Source organism: Phoenix dactylifera, unplaced genomic scaffold, assembly GCF_009389715.1.
Source record: "Phoenix dactylifera cultivar Barhee BC4 unplaced genomic scaffold, palm_55x_up_171113_PBpolish2nd_filt_p 000092F, whole genome shotgun sequence".
Classification (NCBI taxonomy): domain Eukaryota; kingdom Viridiplantae; phylum Streptophyta; class Magnoliopsida; order Arecales; family Arecaceae; genus Phoenix; species Phoenix dactylifera.
In genome coordinates, this window is record NW_024067680.1 from 631,131 (window position 1) to 652,241 (window position 21,111).

Sequence of the window (21,111 nt, forward strand, 5' to 3'; positions counted from 1 at the left end):
CAACCATCCAAACAAATCCTAAGAAAACTTCTGAAAATATCTTTCTCCCTTCTACATCTCTGTAGTAATCCACTGTGCATTTCACATACTGCTCTAGTACATAATAGAAGAGTATTATTACAAGACCCAACTAGCTAATTAGTTTCCAAACCAATGCGGCACCACATATATAATCCAAATTTCTATAATTCGCACTTACCCAGAAACAAGTTGAAACCCTAGTAATGGACTTGTTTGTAAGTCGGTTAGTTAGCCCAATCTATTAAATATTAGCCCAGTTGTAGGCATCTCTTTCCCAATATTCAGATTTATATTATGAATATTTCATTTAAAAATATAAGCATGGTTATCACTAGGCTAAGCTTACCTATAGGTAATCTGATCACAAAAAAATCTCTACCGGTATAACCCGCGAGGTGGAGGCAGTGCAAATGGGCTCCACGTGGAATCTTCGCGTGTATGTCCACGTCAGCAGTCACGGAGATCAGATCACCCGCAAATGCTCCGGTTGTGGCCCTGCTCGCGCCACGAGGGACGGCGTTTCTCAGCCGCATAATATTTCCAACTTTTATTACTTTTAAACGCTTGTATATTATTTTATCATCAAGATTGAAGAGACCGAATGATATATTATTTTAAATCCTGACATATGCTATTGGATGCGACATAGATTGAGCAGCAGCAGCCGCTCTAAGCATCGAGTGGCAGAAATCGCGCCACGTGGGAAAGAGGGAAAGCTGATGCCACGTAATCGATGGCGGGAAAATATCCAAAGCTTGAGGTTGAAGCGAGTCGAAAGTCGAAAGTCGTAAAGAGACGGCGGGGAGCTTAGAGGACTGAAAAGTAGACACGTGTCCAGGGAATAAAAATCCAAGCGAAAGCCATCAGAATCGGGATAAGATGAAGTTTACCTCATCATGCAAGTTCCATGAAGCGCACCATCACCATATTATTATTAGAAAGAATATTATAATTTTATAAAGAAAAAAATATAACCACACAAACAAAGTTGAACTCTGGTACATATAATTTTAAAAACCAAGATATTATTTTAGGAAATAATATTTAGTGTGTATTTGAATGGTTCAACGCATGAAATTTCGTTCACATTTAAAAATTTATGAAATTGCATGTACATTCTATGATTTTTTTTTTTACGAATATGATTATTTTCAAAATTGGGGAAATAATAAATCACAAATTTTGACATTGGAAAAATCCTAGTAGACCTTTGAGATTCAAAATTAAGAATTGGAGGAGACCACGGGTCTTAAGGTAGGTGGAAGACACGAGGAGAAGTGGTATAAAATGGGGGCAATTGATGCCTATTCATATTTTTTCGGGTTACCATAAGACTGCAGGAGAAGAGGGAAAAGCAGGGGAGGAAGGAAAGGGAGAGAGAGATGAAGGGATGCGAGCTGTGCGAGCGGGAGGCGAGGATGTACTGCGAGTCGGACCAGGCGAGTCTGTGCTGGGAGTGCGACGCCAAAGTCCACGCCGCCAACTTCCTCGTCGCCCGCCACTCCCGCACCCTCCTCTGCCGCACCTGCCAATCCCCCACGCCTTGGCGGGCGGCCGGTGCCCGCCTCGGCCCCACCGTCTCCATCTGCGACCGCTGCAGCCGCCTCCTCGCCGGAGGGAAGCAGCCGCCGGAGATAGGTCGCGATGAAGCCGGTGGAGGAGAAGAAGAGGAAGGAGAAGGAGGAGGTGGATATGGAGAATTGGCGGAAGAAGAAGAGGAGGAGGAGGAAGAGGACGAGGAGGAAATTGAGGACGAGGAAGAGGAATTAGAGGAGGAGGATGGAGAGAACCAGGTGGTGCCGTGGTCGCCGCCGCTGCCGCCGCCGCCGGCGAGCTCTTCCACGAGCGAGGAGTCGTCCAGCCGGAGCAGTAATGGATTCTTGAAGAGGATGCGGGAGAACGCTACAGAGCTCGCTTCTCAGGTAGCCGTCCTTCCTCTCCAAAAATTTTATCATCATAATTTTGACAAAAATAAAATACAAATGAATAGAGAAAGCAATCAATGTTTTCTTTCAACATGATGGTAATGTGTGTCTTTCGCTTTTCTTTTGTTTGTTTGTTTTTTTTTGAGCCTGTATGATCGCTCGAAAACAGAAGGAAATTAATTTAAATTGCATTTTTCTTTTATTTCTTCAATCTGCACTCTAATTTAAATATAAATATTTTTGCTCTAAAATAATGGTAATCTAGAAGCTATGGATATTGACTTTTTTTTTTTTGTTTTGATTTGTCTTTGACTGCTTATTCTCTTATTCTTCCACAAATTTCTTCATTTATTATCTCGAGGAGTCAAAATTTTATGTGTTTATTTTTGTTCTCATGAAGAAGCCAGGTATGGGGTACGGAAATTTAGTTTTGTTTTTGATCCAATAACCTAAATTTTCCCGGAATCTCCACATGTATTTCTCCCTAAATCGCAATCTGACGGTGAAGATTTTCCTGACGCCTTATCGCAGGAGGGACCCACCATCTCGTCGTCGCCGAGCTACGTCGCGTTGGCTCTGGCTCAAGCTCGGGCGCCATGGTCTCCGGCTGGTGCCACGGCCGAGGACGAGGCCACTTCCTACCGCCCCTCCAAGGACCGAAGGAAATCGGCACACCTTCGCTCGGCTCCGGCTCCGGCTCCGGCTCAACCCGGCGGTTCGCCCGGAAAAGACCAGCACGGAGGAGCCCGCCCGACCGCCGACACCTCCGCCGCCGCCGTCCTCGAGATCCGAGACTGCGGAGATCATCGAGCCGTCGATCTTGTGTCCACCGCCTCCCGTGGTCCTCCGATATGAGACCGTGAGCCTTCCAACCAATCTCGCTATTTTTTCGTCATATTTCATGAAAATATAAAACAGTAGAATTTAGAAGGGCCAGATTTGGCCAGTCTTGAGAGCATCGTCACGTCACAAACTCAACACTCAAAATCCTTCCGGTAGAAAAAAAAGGAATAATTAATTATTGTAAAAATAATAAGATTTCATATATTTATTTATGAAAAAATATGCATAAGAGAGAAGATAATGATTTTATGCCTTTTTTCTTAATTCAAAGACTTTTTAAATGGTGAGAAATGTCTCTGACAAGCGTCCGGTAGAATCTAATCCTAGCTAAATAATTTCTAAATACAAAATTTTGTGTCATTGTTTCATAACAGTGTTGTCGTTACGATTATACCTTTCTACCCTCTCTCCTGCTTGGAGGAAGGGGTACACACTCATGCTATAACTACCTGCATTTAGATTTTTTTTGAGACAAACTGTCCAAGATTCAAAAGCACCATTTCTGGTTGCTACATTGCAAGATGTCACCATTGGAGCAGGCCCTAGTTAGCAAGACTCTACCTTCTTATCATGTGCAATAAGTTTCTTTTTATTGTATTTTTTACATAATTTGCCTGATGTTTATTGTGCCCTTTTTTATTTCTTTTATGCATGAATGTGTTTGATCTCCATCTATTGGTGACAAGAGGTCGTTTCGTGCTAAGGTTGTGTCAACTTGAGAGATAGGTACGTACTAGGAAAAAATCAAATCAAACCAATCCATTTATTAAATAAGTTGGAAGTCTAAATTTGAATTCATATATTAATTAAACAACCTCATATAATCCTTTTAATGAACTTGTAGGGTCGAGTCGGGTCTGTAATGACCTAAGCTCGGTCATCTCGGGTCAACTTTTGTGTCAAGTTAGTGTGTTAGTTCATGGATTACTGCTATAACTTCAATAATCTTAACCTTCATTAGTTAAATGGGTCTCGAGCAGGTTGGATGATAATTTCATGGACTTGACCCAGCCATTAAGTATATCAAACCAAGTTAGTTCTGTGAGGATTCTAAACCTGACAATTTTGACACAGGTTAATCGAGTCGGCCTTTTTTATGACACAAATCCAATTATAGCCCCACTTCTCCTAGGTCAGATTCATGGTTGGGTTACAGATTGCTACAATTTGTGAATGCATACTCTTGTATGCCTCTGCAATTCCCACATGGGGAAGGGTTGTAATGTCTGATTTTAATCATGTCAGCATTTCATGACACATTCACTTTATATTCCCAAAGCATCATCCAGCAAAAGACTACAAGTTTTATATAAGGGTTCTTGCGTTATCACAGCCGTAAAACAACTTCGGGGGACTCTCATTACATGCGCATGAACTAGTATTTGCATAATTATACTAAGCACTTGGGATCGATTTCATGAGTCTTATTCTGTCTGTTACATAACAAAAACTCCGGAGGGATGCATTTGTTAAGCTCCACGTCACTGCATTCCCACGACCAAGTGCATCAAATTTGTCATCTCCAGTGTACTTGAAGACGAGTGCTAGATGGGGAGATGTTCATCTAAAATTTTATTTTGCGTGATGCAGGTTCTCTTACGAGCTGAAAGTCTAACGCCCAGACAGAGCTAACCGAAGTGTGGCCACCGGCTAACTCAACACGTGCGGGGGTGGATTGCTTATAATGTTAAGATCTCGTCCCGGTTTGTTTTTTGTGTGTGACAGCATGGTGTACAGGGTAAAGACTGGATCAGGGTGTTTGCTGACTTTTTTTTTTTTTTTTTTTTTTGGGGGTATCTTGCCTCTGTCCGCTCGTACACAGTTTGATGGATTCTTTTAGCAACAATCATACAGTATTAGACTTGAATTTAAGATAGTAAATATGATGATCCGTATGGATGTGTATTTAGTTCCACATCGATTATTTATTAAATAAATTTTAAATACTTATATAAAATTAAAAAATTCAAATAATACTTTTCGATTAGCCGGTTCTAAATTATTACAAAATGGTATAATAAAATAACAAATGAATCTGTGCATGTGTGCATTAGATGGATTGTGCTGCTTGCAGCTGCGGGGGAATTTGGTGCATGTGCCCTCAATGTAGACCTCATCAACTTGGAAGTGGTTTCAATCACATCGCCTCGACTCGAAAGTCCATGTAAAGCCAACAGAAGCATTCACGGGCGCGCCACGTTAGGAGTGGTGACTTGCATGCGCTAGCCATCATGATACGGTTCGAAGGACACTCTCCTAATAAATTAAAGAAGAGGAACCACGAATACATGGGCATGGTAGTTTGATGGGAGTCCGGCAAACGAAAGGACAAATACAGCAGCATAAATGACTCGATAAAGAAGCAGGGAAAACCTTGAGACAAGCTGTTAGAATCTAAGAAACACAAAGGATACGATATGCTCAACAATGACTCAGTTAATGGAAGATGAGAAATAAACAAGAGAGAGCAATCAGTAACACTGTTCCATTACAAAAAGTGAATCCCCGCTATAAAAAGATTCAACCAGCTTCCCAATGCCATGGCAGCTGCCCCATTTTATTTTTTGCTGAGGATGGCCCATTTCTACCTTCTGAAAAAACGAAACAAAAAATCCAATATCTTGCATTAGATTTAATGTCAAAAGGGAAAAATAAGTGTTTGGTACAAATAGCATATGCTCGAGTTAAAAATAACAAAAAAAAAAAAAAAGATTCGTGACACTTTCATTGCTTTAGAAAATGTTGGAACCAGAGCTCCTTCATGGGTCATCTAGTGAGGAAGATGGTCCTCTTCTGGGGAGAAGATTGGACATGAGAAGAAGAGCAAGGGATTTAGGATCCCAGAGAGTTGTTTGTCTCCTGTTACCAAGCCTTAAATTTTGTTTGATGTTTTTTTGTGGTGGCAAAGGAAATTTGTTGATAATTGGAGAATAAGGCATTCACTGTTGTTACCGTATCATGGGCTTGGTTGCAGATTTTCTCCATTGTTAAGCTGAATACAAGATCATATCACAAAACAAGAGATTGATTCAGTGGCAAGATCCTCGTGGCAGAGCATATATGGTGTTGTTGTCGACATGGTCAAGGGCAGTATCCCTTGTTAAATTACAAGAGCTTAGGTGGTCTAGCAGTTCAATAAATGAGAAAATGATATATGGAGAAACATGGAAAGTTTACATCCTCCGCATAAAATTTCAGCCTAATGTGGAAGGAAATAAAAAATCCAAAAGCAAAGGTCAAAGGAAATCTTGAAAATCCAAGTAGGAGATATTCTTGGCAATAGATTTAGCAGGAAACTTTGTTCAATACGAGAACATGAGAAAACAAGCAAACCTTCTGCAGTAACATACGCAATTTAAACACATGCATGGTTGATGATAGGCAGGTATTATTCTTCATATGATGAACTATCAGAAACAAAAAGATCTACAAGGAACAATCTGCATGATATGATGATTGATTACAAGATATGGCATGGTTGCCGCTTCTTATTTTTTATAGAATTGAAATGTAGAAACCAGAGCTTGAAATGGATGGTCACAAGAGATGTCATGTTTGCCACCTCTGTTAGGTTTCATGATACTGAAATGTAGAAATATAGTTCCCAAAAAAAAATGTAGAAAAATGAACTAGAAAAGGATACATCTCGAGGAGGAACTGAAACCACATAAGAAATCTGAAGTAATCAATTTTCTTAAGTTAGGAATTCAGGGTTTAGGGTACTTACAAATATTGGAGAGTTTATAGGATTTAACCTTCAGTAAAATGAATCAATACCCCCTCAAATAATTCGATTAGACATCCATTTTAGGCATGCAAGTACTCACTTTCATATTTATGGCAAGGTCCTCCGGTTTTGAATGTCAGCTTTATCTACTTTGGTCACTGGAATGCCTAAAATTACAGACAAACTGGAAGATGAGTATAGTGTCCAAGATTGAGCCATTTAAGGATGGAACTTTGACAGTTATTTTTTTGTTAGGATTTAACCTTCAGTAAAATGAATCAATACCCCCTCAAATAATTTGATTAGACATCCATTTTAGGCATGCAAGTACTCACTTTCATATTTATGGCGAAGTCCTCAGCTTTTGATCTGTCAGCTTTATCTACTTTGGTCACTGGAATGCCCAAAATTACAGACAAACTGAAAGATGAATATAGTAACCGAGATTGAGCCATTTAAGGACGGAACTATGACAGTTATTTTTCTGTCTCTCTTCTCTAAGGGTTTGGATGTGCAGGAAACTTTGGAATAAGGAAAAGGTTTCCAAGGAAAATAAAAAATCTAGATAAATTTAGAAAAACATTTTCTATATATCGTTTTAGTTTTCCCATAATCTGAACACTTGGAAACTCAAATTTTTGCAAAACTTCAGTTTACCAATAGCTTTTCCAAGCAACCAAACATACCCTAAAGTGATGAGCCCATATCACTAAAAGGGTGCTTTCTTTCTTTGTCAGCAAATGGAAAAAGGTGGGAGCAGGAATCTTACATTTACAATCAAAAAAGGCCTTTACAAACATCCAAAATTGTTTAGATTCACAATGGAAATCAAGATAATGACATTTATTTAATTCAACAGATAACATATTTGTCTGATCACTGTACTCATAACAGAGCGTCCTACTCTCTGCAACTAGTAAGTAACCAATGAACTGGATATCTTGTCCGAATTTATGCAAGGATGGGGATGGTACCGGGAGTGATTGGTCATGAAGTATCAGGTTTTATTTTCTCCAACTGTTTTCAACTTCAAATGCTACTGCTTCTCAATTGCTGTTGCCCCCATAAAAAAAGATGTATACCACTCCTTTTTCAGAAGAGACAGACATTAGCTCTGCGGCCCAATTTGATGAATGTTATGTTACTGCTAAAGATTAATTTAAATACTTAAAACACAAGCTTCTTGGAAGAAACAATGCTTTACCAGTTTGTGATGAAACCTCATCCACTTCAGGTCTCTGAATTCCTTAGAGTTTCATAACTCAATTTAAGTTTTTCTGATTTTGAAAAGATGATCACAAGAAGTATCTAGAAGTAATAACTGTCTGGTCCTAAATGTGTCCCGAAGCCCACTTTAGCTCAATCTTTGAACAGAATGAAGGTTGGCTAAAATGTGCTAGAACCCATACAGCGAAGATTGAGGTCTCACTCTGCAGGTCAAATTGTGTTTTGGCCACTAAAATGAGTTATCCAAAAATCAAGTGAGTTGATGCAGTTACTCCAGTTGAAATTCTTTCACATTTTATTTTCCTAATCCTCTCATGTTAAGGCTGGAAGAACAATCCCCTTAAATAATGACAGTTAGACAAGATGACTGCCATGGTGACTTCACTGGGGGCATTTCGATTTTTAGCACAAAGAAAAAGATAAAAGAGAGGCATGCAACAACATCAGAGGGAATATAAGGCAGTCCTAGGATGTTGAAACCAAAATAAGCCCCAAAGTACCCTAGCTACTATTCACTCTATGGTACACTGAACAGTATACGGGTCAGTTCGGGGTCCATAGTCAATACTTTGGTTTCTATTCTTTTTTAGGAGTCTTATTTGTAATTGAATTGCAAGCCAGCTGTGGTTTTAGGGGTTTTACAAGTCGCTTGTGTCATGTTTGTTTCCTTTTAAAGTCCTAACAGAAGAAAGAAAGTTGGTTGACTGAAATTATTAAGATAGATCTATATGAAGCTGGAAACTAGTAGTGTACGGAAATCCTTTTTTTGTGAGAATAAGTGATAGCAGGTCTTCTTTCCCATCCTCTTCCATTCTCCTTCCTGTTTATCCTCCTTTCTACTCTCTATTCTCCACGTCTTTCCTCTCTATTTTACCCCACTGTTTGGACATCAATTTCCTGCTGATACATATTCAAATCGAAATCAGATTTGGACCATTTTCTTTCGCTGTAATCTCTCATTAGAGTTGGAGGTTACATCAGTTTAGTATTGGAGAGATTTATAGACATTCCAGATTGTTTGTTCTTCCATTTTATTCCTTTTCTTTCAACTTCTGCTTGAATTCCTTCAGCCCAAGACTTGTTCCTTCACCTCTGGAGTGTCATTGCTTTCCCATCATGCAGGTTTTCTACACCTTATCCTAATGTTTTCAGATCTGATCTGAAAATACAGAGTATCACAGATCAGGCCTTCAGAGGATTGGTCTCTATCTTGCTCTAGTAGTTGACTGAAGACACAGGTCGAGAAACATATTTCAAATCCCTATTAGCTTAGGTGATTGTGATCATGCTTAACCTTTAAACTGTAATGACAAGGCAGCAGTAGATTGTCTTGATTTGTATAGGATATTTGCTATATATGCCATATCGCCAAACACATATTTTCATCCTATGAGCAGGTAGATCATCAGCATTTTGAGGCTCACATGCTCCCTAATTCAAGAAGCCTCCATGCAGTGCTGGTCATGGAATTCCAATAGCTTCTTTCCCCTTGTGGATGCATCCACAAGGCAGCGCAGCCACTCCAATTCTTAACAGAATGACAGAAAAAGAGACTTCTTAGTTGATGCTACGATTAAGACAGACAAGACACCACTATTGGTAAGACCAAAGTTGAGGTTAAAGAAGCATCTTAAAGAGAGTGAAATCCCCTCTTAATCTATTCTTGGAATGAGGAATTAGCCAATTTAGTCTAAAGGTTGGTAGGGTTCTGTTCCTTCCATACAATGTTTGAACTAGCACGATACAGGGGCATATTGGTCACGTTAGGTACGACAGATACCACGGTATGCCACCATAGGAGTTATGAAGGTCTGAAATAACATGGTACAGTACAGTACAAGATGCCCCTGATATGATTCACTATGGGAGTATGTACCGCAATATGGTCAATTTTCCAAACCTTGCTTCTATCTCTGAGGACAAGGGAAAAGAAAGGCTGGGCTGCAACCATGAATCTCCTCAAAAGCTTGGAAAAGGTCCTAGATGCAGGATATTGGGAGTGGCTCTGGGTTTCTTGACACTTTTTCATCATCAAAGATTATTTCTTGAAATGCACAAGGTATTGGAGACAAAGGACTCAAGAACTAAAGAAGACTATGTATACTTTTCAGAAATGAGATGAATACCTTTCCTCTAAGAGGAGTTCTTAGAGGAAAGGTATTCATCTCATTTCTTAAAGCTGGGTATGATTGGTAAAAAGGTTATTTCATATAGAGGAGTTTTGGGCCTTCAAGTTTAAACATAGTCAACTTGCCACACATACACTTTATTTTCTGTACAGTAAGATCCAGCAACTGAAAGCATTTAACCTAATTATCTACACTTTGAATTAATTGCATTTAAAAATAATAAATGCAAAATCTCTTCAGGTTATTTCTACAAGGATTTGAAATAAGTGTAGATGCCACAATAACTCTATAAAATATATTGCTTATTTTTTTTCTAACCCTTGAACTTAGGAAAGTCGAGCAGAAGAAATTGAGCTTCATGTTGCAAAGCTTTAAACCCAAAGAAATGTACATACATCACAGAAGGTCAATTCTTTGTCACTGGGTGGTAAAGCAGTCCCTCTGAACTTAATTCTCTTAAGTCTTTTGATTTATTTTATGCCTGTTTTATCTGCATCTGAATGATTATCCTAACACCTGATAGTACGAGAAGAAATATTGCATTGAAGAAATGATTCTAGTATTTAGGATAAATTGGCCCTTAAAAGTACAAACAATGGCATTATTGCAAATGTGGTTGATATTTATGATGGCATCTGAATATGTCATTTGTCATAATTTGGGGCTTTGCACACTCTTAGTTCATTAGTTGCCAAATGACACTCGCATGGCTACATTAAGTGAGAACAAATCCCAACAAAATTTTATTCTAGGCCCATGGCTGAACCACACTCAAATTGAAAGGAGCCAATCAAGGAGTATGGCAACCACCTAAACTCCAACCCTCCCCTACCTATATGTGTGCCTCTCCTTTGTAGCACAAACACAACTTAAATTTCTTTTGTTTCTTCCATTAGAAAACGTGCTGACCTATCCCAACAAATTTTTGCTCTCGATAAATTTGATCCAGGACCATGATTCATCCATCTCATGTGTCGAGCAATGAATAATAGGGAGTGAATCTTCTCTATCTCATGGTAAGTTTTCATTTCCTCTTTCTTGTAAATTGTAATCATCATTCTACTGACCTAGCTACTTTTGTTTACCTCTTCTTTGCCCTAACTTTCACATAGTTCTTACAAATATTTTCAGCTAGAAGTTCTTAGTCATGCCAAGATCCCACAAGGTCTCAGACCTTTGACCTCCTAATTGCTACTCAACAACAATAGTTATTTCATTGCTATTATTTCTTTAATTCATGGTCTTACCACAGACCAACAGCCTTGGGTTCATGGGTGCACCGAAAGATGTTCTCTTTAGTATTATCTCCACAAGCTCAAACATCCTTTTGGGCAGTCTTTGTTTGTATTTCTCATGTTCATATTGTCTATATATAATTTGGTTGTTTAATGCTGGTGTTTTCCCATCTTAAAGATGGGGTTTCTGTTGGTCAATTTGTTTTCAATTTTGGCTTTCCTAATTGCAAAGCATCGCCTCCATGACAACCCCCATTGAGAAGCATATTTTCATGGTGGGGCCTGTCCACCCATAAACAGTATGGAATCATCTGTGAAGGTGAAGCAGATTAAAACTGACGAAGCTTTTGCCTCTACCATATTTTGTTTTCCAAAGTAAATAACATTAAATGAAAGTCCTGTCATTGCTCAGAAAAGATAAGAAGCCAAAATTAAGGGTACTCTTTCACCAAAATGAAATGGGAGAGACAACTTGACAAGCTAATGACAACTTAAACATGTTTTGCAGGTGCTTAAGGTAAATATTAATGACAAAATAATTAGTTCAGTACCTAAACAGCCTACAACATGAACTTTTGGATGTCCTAATGGTAATACTAAGCTGCAGCAATTAGTAGCTAGTGATGTCATAGGAACTTCTGAGAAATATGCAAGAAAACTTATTAAAAAGAACAATTAATCAAAGCAGTAAAATAACAAGGCTATTGTATACAGTAATTTAGAGAAAAGCTCATAACCTTTTACCTGGAATTATAAGCGCCATGCCACAGGCTCAAGCATCTGGCAGAAGAAAAAAATGCTTGAGAATCTAAAAATGATTTCCACGAGTTAATTGAGAAAAATCATACGTAATTCCTATAGCAAGGTGATAACTTCTATGAATGATGGCAGAGCATTTAATCTATCATTCCGTAACACACATATATTCATCTAATGATGCCATAGATATTAAGAGGGTCTAAGCACTGCATAACAACTGGGAATCCATAATCACTAATCAATTGTTTAAAGCACTATCCTTGGTTCAATCGCGCACTACTTTCCATATCTTTCATCACAAGTTCTATTCATGTAAGCTGGTGTCTCCACCTCCTCTTTATACATTTTTCCCCAAGCACCTATCCCTAATAAAAACTGCTTCAAATTTTTTGCTTGTGGCCATACCATTTTATTTGATTCCCCATTGCTTTCTCCTTTAGCCCTCAAAACCTTCTTCAGAATGCTGATTCCTTGCTCTATCAATATTAGGTTTATGGGCATCCTTTTCAAATTCTCATATCCTCCTTTTCATATTCATTATATAAAAAAAAAAAGAAAAACATATCAGGTGTTGTATCTAGTTTATTAGATCTTTCCTGAATTTACTGAGAATGCATCGGCGACATAACACCCTAAAAGCACCACTCCACATATTCCATACAAGATTTATTTTATTAGGCATAATATAATTCATCATTCTGTTAATAAAACTAGCAACTCTATAGTACATCTTGTGCAACAATTTAACTGGAGCCTAATCCTTATTTGTATTTCTAGGAAATTTTTTACTGCAAAGAACTGATTGTAGAAAATGATCAATTAATAAATAAACAGAAAAATTAGTAAACAAGGTTAGTCAACCATGTATAATGCCCAAACATGAGTTACTCAAGCACAATAATTTCACAACAATAGATATAAATCACATATGGTTGCAATATAATGAATAATTTCATCTTCATATTTCAACCCTTGCAATGCAATGGACAACTTCCACTTCAAGTTTCAACTCTGCAAATGTAAAAAAGAATAAAAATACAATTTCAAGAGGTCATCAAATAACATTTCAAGAATCTATTGCACATCGGTAGGATTTTAAATATGCTCACTAAGTCCGCAAAAAGAAATTCAAGAATATAAAGCTCCAAGTGCCCCGAATTTGTCATATAATCCATGTAGAGCATATAAATCATTCTTCAAATAGTGAACCAAAAATGTGAACCCCCTCCATCTGACCAATTTTGCAGTTAGGTAGGATACGTTCCAATATTAAAAATCTATGGCAGGAGAAATTGGTTCAAAGATAAACTGCAACAAAAACATTGAGATTTTGTAAGAAGCAATCTTTGAGGAGTCCATCACTATTACAAGTGTCAAATCAGCAACCCATGTTAGAAGATATGATGATCTTTGGGACCCTGGGCATTCCATGGATGCCAATTTAAAAAACTTCATCTATCCTCCAACTAATGTATATAAAAAGCAACTAAAAAAATGTTTGTCTTCAGTTCACTTCATTTTAGGTTGTGTTATCAATTTTTCTTTTCTGCAAAACTGAAAAACCAATCAACCCCCAAATATATCTCCAAAATAAAGTATTTCTTAGGACTTGTCTACACAAAATATTGTTCCAAAGCTTAATGTTACTCAGATATATGATATGGGTGCAAGAATCCAAGTGTCTATAAGAGTTCGACATGGGAACCCTTTAGCATCAAACAGGGAAACATGTCTACATCTTACATATTCACCTGCAAATATGAATAGATGCATACATACAATGATTAACGAGCTGGACCTATTGCTTCTTAAGTCCAAAAAAATATTGATAAAATAATTAAAAATTGTTATACTAAACTTACAAAAGCACCAAAAGTAGGAATAAAGTGTTACTGTCATGAAGTGGCCCAAATGTTCAAGCGTCCAACCCATCAAAAAACCGAAGTTGGGAGTATTCAAGTACACTATTTAGAAAGTAAAATAGCATGAAAACTTTGTGGGGATGAAATATCCTGTGAAAATTTCAATTTAATTTGTCATTCATAAACCAAAAAAAGTGAAACAGCTTCATGAAATCTAGTACCATTAATATGAGATAAAATGGGAAAACATCTGGACATATTGGCCAATTTAGGCCTGTATCAGCTGATATAAGCTTCATGACATCAATCAGAGCATAATTAATACTACATTCTGTTACATCTTGGTTGCAGCTGACACATAATCTATTGGTCAAACTTGGGCAAGGCTAAAGCAAATGAGTTAACAGCAGAAAGTACATCATCATCCACCATTCATCTGCTCATGTGACATAATAATTTGATTTTTTTTCTTAACATGAAAAGCATATGAATCATAAAAAAGAAAAAAAAAAGTCCCATAATCTCTATTACTTCATTTGCAAAGTATACACGATTGTAAATTATCCATATATGTATATGCATATATAGGGCCAGGATGGGGGCCCCACATTGATAGTTTGAGCAGTTGAATATGATCTACTACCTCTAAACTGTTACAAACCAAAATTCATGTAATTTGGATAGCCCTAGCTAATGGATCAAGTGGTCAAAAGACATGTATTGATTCATGTTAATTAAACTATCTAATTTTTGACCACCTAATGCATAGGCTAAAGGTCTTCAAATCACATGATTGTTCATATGTAAGCAGCTTAAAGATAGTAGATCACATCCAACAACTCGGATCATCAATATATATATGTGTACATATATATATATATACATACATATATATATATGTACATATATATATACATATACATACATATATATATATGTACATATATATATACATATACATACATATATATATATATATGTACATATATATATACATATACATACATATATATATATATGTACATATATATATACATATACATACATATATATATATATGTACATATATATATACATATACATACATATATATATATATGTACATATATATATACATATACATACATATATATATATGTACATATATATATATATATATATATATATATAGATGTAGATGTAGATACATACATATACATATATATATACGTGTATATATATAGATATATATGTATAGATATGTATAGATATGTATATATATAATGTTTAGGGACATGTCAAACTAAAGCTAATTGTTTGGCTTATTTTCGTGCCTTAAGTTGAACACAACTCCCAACATCAAAAGTTATTATCTTTCCCCTTCTTCCAGATTGTTTACAAGTCCAGAGGAATTTTTGTATTACATGCTGCTAGGAAGCACAGATACTTCAAAACAGTTGTTGAAATACTACCAAATTAGCATGCCGGTTTCATACATTCTAACAAGAAAATAGGACTGGCATAGTTGTAAGACCAATTCTCACTTGGATAAGTATGAGTTCTCTATATCCATACTGAAAGCCAATACTCAGTATGTATCGGGAGTCAGTACATGCTAGTTCCATTTTATTCTTGTTGACACTAAACATTTTGGTCCTTACCCACCACATCGGTGTCATATTGATACTCTATTGTTTTAGTTCAAAATTGACACAAACTCGGTACTGGTTTTTTAAATATTGCTTCAATGACATGTTATTTCCATAATGAATAAAATACTTGTTAGATACTTTTAGGATATATGTTATATTTAAAAAATCACTTTGGTTACTTCCAAAATACACCCTACATACTTCCCTAATACCTCTAGAGATGAGGGAGAGGGCTTTAAATTGTTTCATCTTTTGATGAATATCTAGCTTTTAATAATGAATGGTCAATTTTCGAGTCTATGATGTTGATATTATTGTATCCAGCATAGATTATGGTTTATTGATTTGAATGATGAGTAAACAATAGAGTTTGTGAATGGTATGGGCTATATTCTCTTCATAATCCACCATGCTTAATATATGCTTGGTTACATATATGCAAAACATACACACATATACACCATTGCCGTATCATAGCCATATTGTATTCTATTTTCCAAGATTTATTATATTCATGTGTTTGTATCATGTTGTATCCATAACACATTGGTATCCATGCTTCATAGTTACATGAGCTTAAATCACAACCAGTAAGGTGAATCTCTCCACCTATCAACTAACTGCCACTTTGGTATTCATCCCTAAGGACTTTAAACACCCTGCTTCACATGATGATAAAGCTAAGGCTGAGCCTCTCCACTTGAAGGCAAAGGCTCTCCTTCATGTTATGGTCCTTGACAGTGCTCATCTTGGAGATGATCTATTCCTCCATGAGAGGTTAGACCCACACCTCCCCATAATATCTATCTTATCTAGTTATCTGCACCCCCATTTGCTCCACCATCCCCACTCTCCACTTTCAATGGTTTTGTCAACCATTCCTATCCCTTTCACTTCACCCACCACTAATGCCCCTTACCTTTCATCATTCACCTCCCCATGCACTGCATAATCATTCCACCATGCCAAGCCCCTAACTAAACTCACATTCCTCCCCATTATGTGATGCTTAGTAGAGGCATTGGTCATCTTCCAATTGGGACTGCAAAAGAACAGCCTTCCTTTTTTATTTTTTTTGTTAAGGCGGATGAATCATACCTGACGAGTACGGACGCACCCAATAAAGTCAAAAAACAGAATGTCTCGGAGTGCCAAGGGCAACTCCCCGTCACCAGCCCACAGAGTGTACCGGAGTGGCTAGCTATATAAGAAGCCACCTAATCCGCAGCCCCATTAGCTTCACGAAACACATCCTTGGCCTTAAAGACCCCGCCATCCCTTACCATAGCCCAGATGTGTCGCAGCAATGGGTGGGCGCAACTGTTGCCCATAGGGGCCCCCCCAGATCCAACTGATGATAGTGGCCGAGTCCCCCTCCAAGACAATGGAACTAGCCCGTAAGACACACCGGGCGTGACGAAGGCCCGCCCAAGCGGCCCGCAGCTCTGCAACCAGAACCGATGTGTCGAAGAGTTGACTGCCCCCAGCAGCCACAACCCTGGCAGACGAGTCCCGAATAACAAAATCCACACCACCCCATGTACCTCTATTCAAGGAAGACCCGTCAAAATTGACCTTGAGGAAACTCGGGGATGGGGGCTCCCAGGTGAAAAACACCATGCAGAAAACTGCCAAAGCGGAAAGGGAATCCCAGGTGTCCTAGGCTGTCAAGGTCCCTTCAACAGGTGTGATGAGACTGAGCTCCGCCGCCTGTACGCAGGCACTCTCTACTACCAGTCAAAGCAACATACTGTGCTCACCAAAGGTTCGAGCGTTCCTAGCCAGCCAAATCTGGTAGGACGTGCAAATCGCTCGAGCCGCCTCCTGGCGCAGTAGTAGGGACTCCGAGCATCGACACATGGTATGCAAGAACAACTCCCTTCGTCCCCGAACCTCCCACGAGATTCCTGCCAGTCACCACGTTGCCCTAGCCCATGTACACTGAAACAAGGCATGGTCCACTGTCTCGTCCACACCACAGTCCCCGCACACCGAAGGAATCCTCAGGCTCCGTCCACTCAGTACTGCTCTCGTTGGAAGATGGTCCCAAACCACCTTCTAGAGAAACAATGCTACCCTCGGGTGGAGACCCAAACGCCAGATCCAGGAGCAATCTGGCCCACGCTCATACTGCTGCCGAAGGATGCAGGAAAGGTCGCTCGCCCTGACACTGATCCTGGTAGAGGTGCTCCAGACCCGCACATCTGGACCTGCGCACCCTGATAGCGGAAGGGATCGGACTCTCTCCGCCAGATGCCCTCCAAAGAGCTGAACCAACCTAGACTCATCCCATGTAGCCCCTCTAGGGACAAGGAGATCACATACGCGCAGGCCCTCCCCTGCCTCAACACAAACCATAGTCGGCCAGAGCCGCAAAGGGAGGGTATCGACTCACGAGTCTCCAGCCACATCAATACTGCGTCCATCGCCTATCAGCCATCTAGTGTGTACTATCGTAGTAGGCAAATACCTCGCGATCTCTCGCCACAGGAAGAAGCATCGGCGCCCGCCTCGGACCGGTACCTCAAGGCCCCCTCTCCCATAGCAGGCAGCCATGATCCGACTCCAGGGCCCCTGCAGCTTGCAAAGGTACCGAACTGCATGTCAGGCAAAGAGCACCTCCCATCTCTTCCAAAGAGACAAAACCCCTAAGCCACCCTCACTAAATGGGCGGCAGATGCTTTTCATGCCACCAAGTGCACCCTCGACCACCTCCATGCAAGCCCCATAGGAAGCCCTGAAGTAACCGCTCAATCTTCAGTAGCACTGTCCTTGGCACCACCATGTTCGCCATGAGATAGATGGGCATGGAGCCAAATACAGATCTGATCAGCGTCAATCTACCCATCATAGATAGAGACGCTGCTCGCCATCCCTCCAACCTACTCTGGACTCGTTGCACCAGCCCGGTGCACTCAGATACCCGCAATCTCTTACCCGAGATCGGTACACCCAGGTAAGTCCAGGTTCCGTCTTGCTCTGGCATCCCCAGAATCCTCCGGATCCTCCGTCGAACCTCAGGCACTGTACTAGGGCTGAAGGAGATGGTGGACTTCTGGGCATTCACTCTCTGCCCTGACATAGTACAGTAGTCGGCCAACACCCTCCTGAGAGCCTGAGCATCCGCTACTCGGGCCCTCATCAAGAGGAGACAGTCATCAGCAAAGAGTAAGTATGATATCGTCTGGGCCCCTGAAGCAGAGACGTAAACCTCCAGCTCTCCAGCGGCGCCCGCAGTCCGTAGTGCTCGAGACAAGACATCAGAGCAAATGATAAACAAGTATGGGGATAAAGGGCATCCCTGCCAAAGCCTCATAGTAGATTTGAAGAAGGGGGAGGGAGTGCCGTTGACCAGGATGGAAAACCTCGATCCTCGAACGCACCCCATCACCCAACCGATCTAGGTCTCGTGAAAACCGAGACTCTCCAAGGCTCGTCGAATGAAGCTCCACCTGATTATGTCATAAGTTCGTTCCATGTCCAGCTTGACAGCCATCAGGCTTCGCCGCTTCGGAGCCCGCTGAAGATCCCACACATTATTTCTTGGGCCAACATAACATTATCGAAGATGCTCCTACCTCCCACAAAAGCTCCTTGTTCCTGGTAGATAATATCGGGCAACAAAGGCTTCATCCATTCCACCAATAATCTTGTCATAACTTTATATAAGGTTATGCACAAGCTAATGGGCTTAAAGTGGCTCGGTTCCGCAGCGTCCTGATGCTTCGGTATCAGCATGACAAACATGGCCTTCCAGTCGTCAGGCATCCCTGTCCGACTGAAGAAGCACGGGATCGCTTCGACCACTGCTATCCGAACGATGCCCAGTATCTTCGAGAAAAGAAGGGTGGAAAACCATCTAAACCAGAAGCCCTATCCTCTCCTAGGGCTCAGACTGCCTCCCGCACCTCCCTCTCCATCACCGATCGAACCAGTAACGCATTCTCTGTAACACCAACTCCCAAGGCGGCCCTCGGAACCTAGCCAACAATGTCATCCCCTCTGTCCTCCGTCCAACGAGAACGAAAGAAATCAAGCAAGATCTGGCTGATCGTCGGTTCTCCCTCCGCCCGGAGACCCCTCCCATCCCGCAGAGACCGAATCATATTCCTCTGCCTTCTAATGACTGTGGACCGATGAAAGAAACTCGTGTTTCAGTCACCCTTTCTAACCCACTGGATCCTGGACTTCTGTCTCCAGAAAGTCTCGTGTTGTCGCAGGATCGAGTGATGGGTGGCCAGGAGCCCCCGGAGGCCTAACATGTCTGCCTCAGGGAGCACACCCACCTAATCTTCTTTTCTTTGAAGGTCGGCAATAGCGGCCTCCACATCCTCCAGCTTCTTGAAAATATCGCCCACAACTCCACAGTTCCAACGGCGCAGCCGTCTCTTGGTCAACTCCAATTTGCGTGACACCCTCTGCATGGCATCACCCCAAATCGGCAAGTTTCATGCCCCTCGAACAACGTCCCAAGATTGAGGGTAGGACAACCAAACCTTCTCGAAGCGGAAGGGACTATGATAACTGGAGCTTGATGCCATCGAGATCACTAGTGGACAATGATCTGAGGCAAATCGGAAAAGATGGCTAACCCTATAAGAGGAAAACCTGATGAGCCAATTAGTGGATGCAACGGCCCTATCCAGCCGCTCCCAAACCCGGCACCGCCGGACTGACTGTTACATCAAGTGAACCACAATCCGAAAAAGCCTAGGTCCACTAGGCTGTTCCGCGATAGGAAGTCACGGAACTCCCTCTGATCCATAGCCTTCCTTAGGTGACCACTGGTTTGGAGATGGAATGAAGCAAAGAGATATTGAGAGAAATTAAACCATTCTGATGGTTCCAATGTCAAGCTCTAGAGAGGGAAGCAGAAAGAGAGAGTAGGCCATTTGAGTAGTTGGGATAGGCCTATGGAAAAAGGGAGAAAAGAGATATGATTTACACTGAAAGTAAATCGCTTGGTTAGGAGATAGCTGGAATCATGGGAAATGTTATGATGAAAGAAATGACTTAGGAATTTCGCCAACATCAAAATACCCATGAGAAGTCAGTTTTAGTGCACTTCTTAAAGCAAATCCAAGAATTAAAAAGTTGGCGGGATTTGTGAAGTCCTCTTAATGGTACCCTAGGTCTACTTGCTATTTTACTAACAAATATTTTAAACATACAAAAAGAAGAACCTTCAAGATCAAAACATCTCAAAATGAAAATTTTAAAATTGATACACATGTTGCCATGCCGCTTCATCTGAAGAAAGCATAGTTCAAAACTACTAAGAAGATTCCATTTCCCCCACAGAAAAAATTATTTTTTAAAAAAATATCAACTTTTCTAGAAGGAAACAAAAAATTCATAAAAACAAAAAGCTGTTCTGCATATTTGGGTGTACTAAGATTCTACCCAGTAAGGTATGAAAGCAGTCATATTGAGACAAAATCACTGTTTCCAGAGAAGACAGGATTCGTTGCATTTTAACATACATATACACGATGAATCCTAATGCTATGATCATTATGGGAAGCCTTAATAGGTATGACTTGTAAAAGGGATTTATAAAAATGACCATTAATAGTTTGGATAATCCTTGATGGTTGATAATTGCACTTGATGTTTAAGATAGTAGCATTGAACAGAACATCACACATACCATAATAAACAAATAATAGCATCACCATCAGACATTCCAACAAATTTACACCCCACTCCCAAACCTCTAAAGATAAAACTCCTCTTAAGCCCCACCACTACA

General features: G+C 40.0%; 2 protein-coding genes across 5 annotated transcripts in view; one reads left to right on the forward strand and one right to left on the reverse strand.

Annotated features, from left to right (window-relative positions):
• The first annotated feature begins 1,286 nt into the window (after positions 1-1,286).
• LOC103717319 (histone H3.v1-like) lies at positions 1,287-4,670 on the forward strand. The gene is made up of 3 exons (XM_008805645.4): positions 1,287-1,943; positions 2,478-2,805; positions 4,380-4,670. The coding sequence occupies exons 1-2, from the start codon at positions 1,404-1,406 to the stop codon at positions 2,799-2,801; spliced, it is 864 nt and encodes a 287-aa protein (XP_008803867.2). The 5' UTR covers positions 1,287-1,403; the 3' UTR covers positions 2,802-2,805; positions 4,380-4,670.
• LOC103717318 (universal stress protein PHOS32-like) overlaps positions 4,580-21,111 on the reverse strand; it is a 30,653-nt gene continuing 14,121 nt past the window's right edge. The window contains exons 4-5 of one of the 4 annotated variants that reach the window (XM_039116435.1): positions 11,852-11,887; positions 4,580-5,380 (exon numbers count right to left, since the gene is read on the reverse strand). In XM_039116435.1, the coding sequence (XP_038972363.1) occupies positions 11,880-11,887 (8 nt within the window). In that variant the 3' untranslated portion in view covers positions 4,580-5,380; positions 11,852-11,879. The other 3 variants (XM_039116437.1, XM_039116436.1, XM_039116434.1) reach the window with 3 other exon arrangements.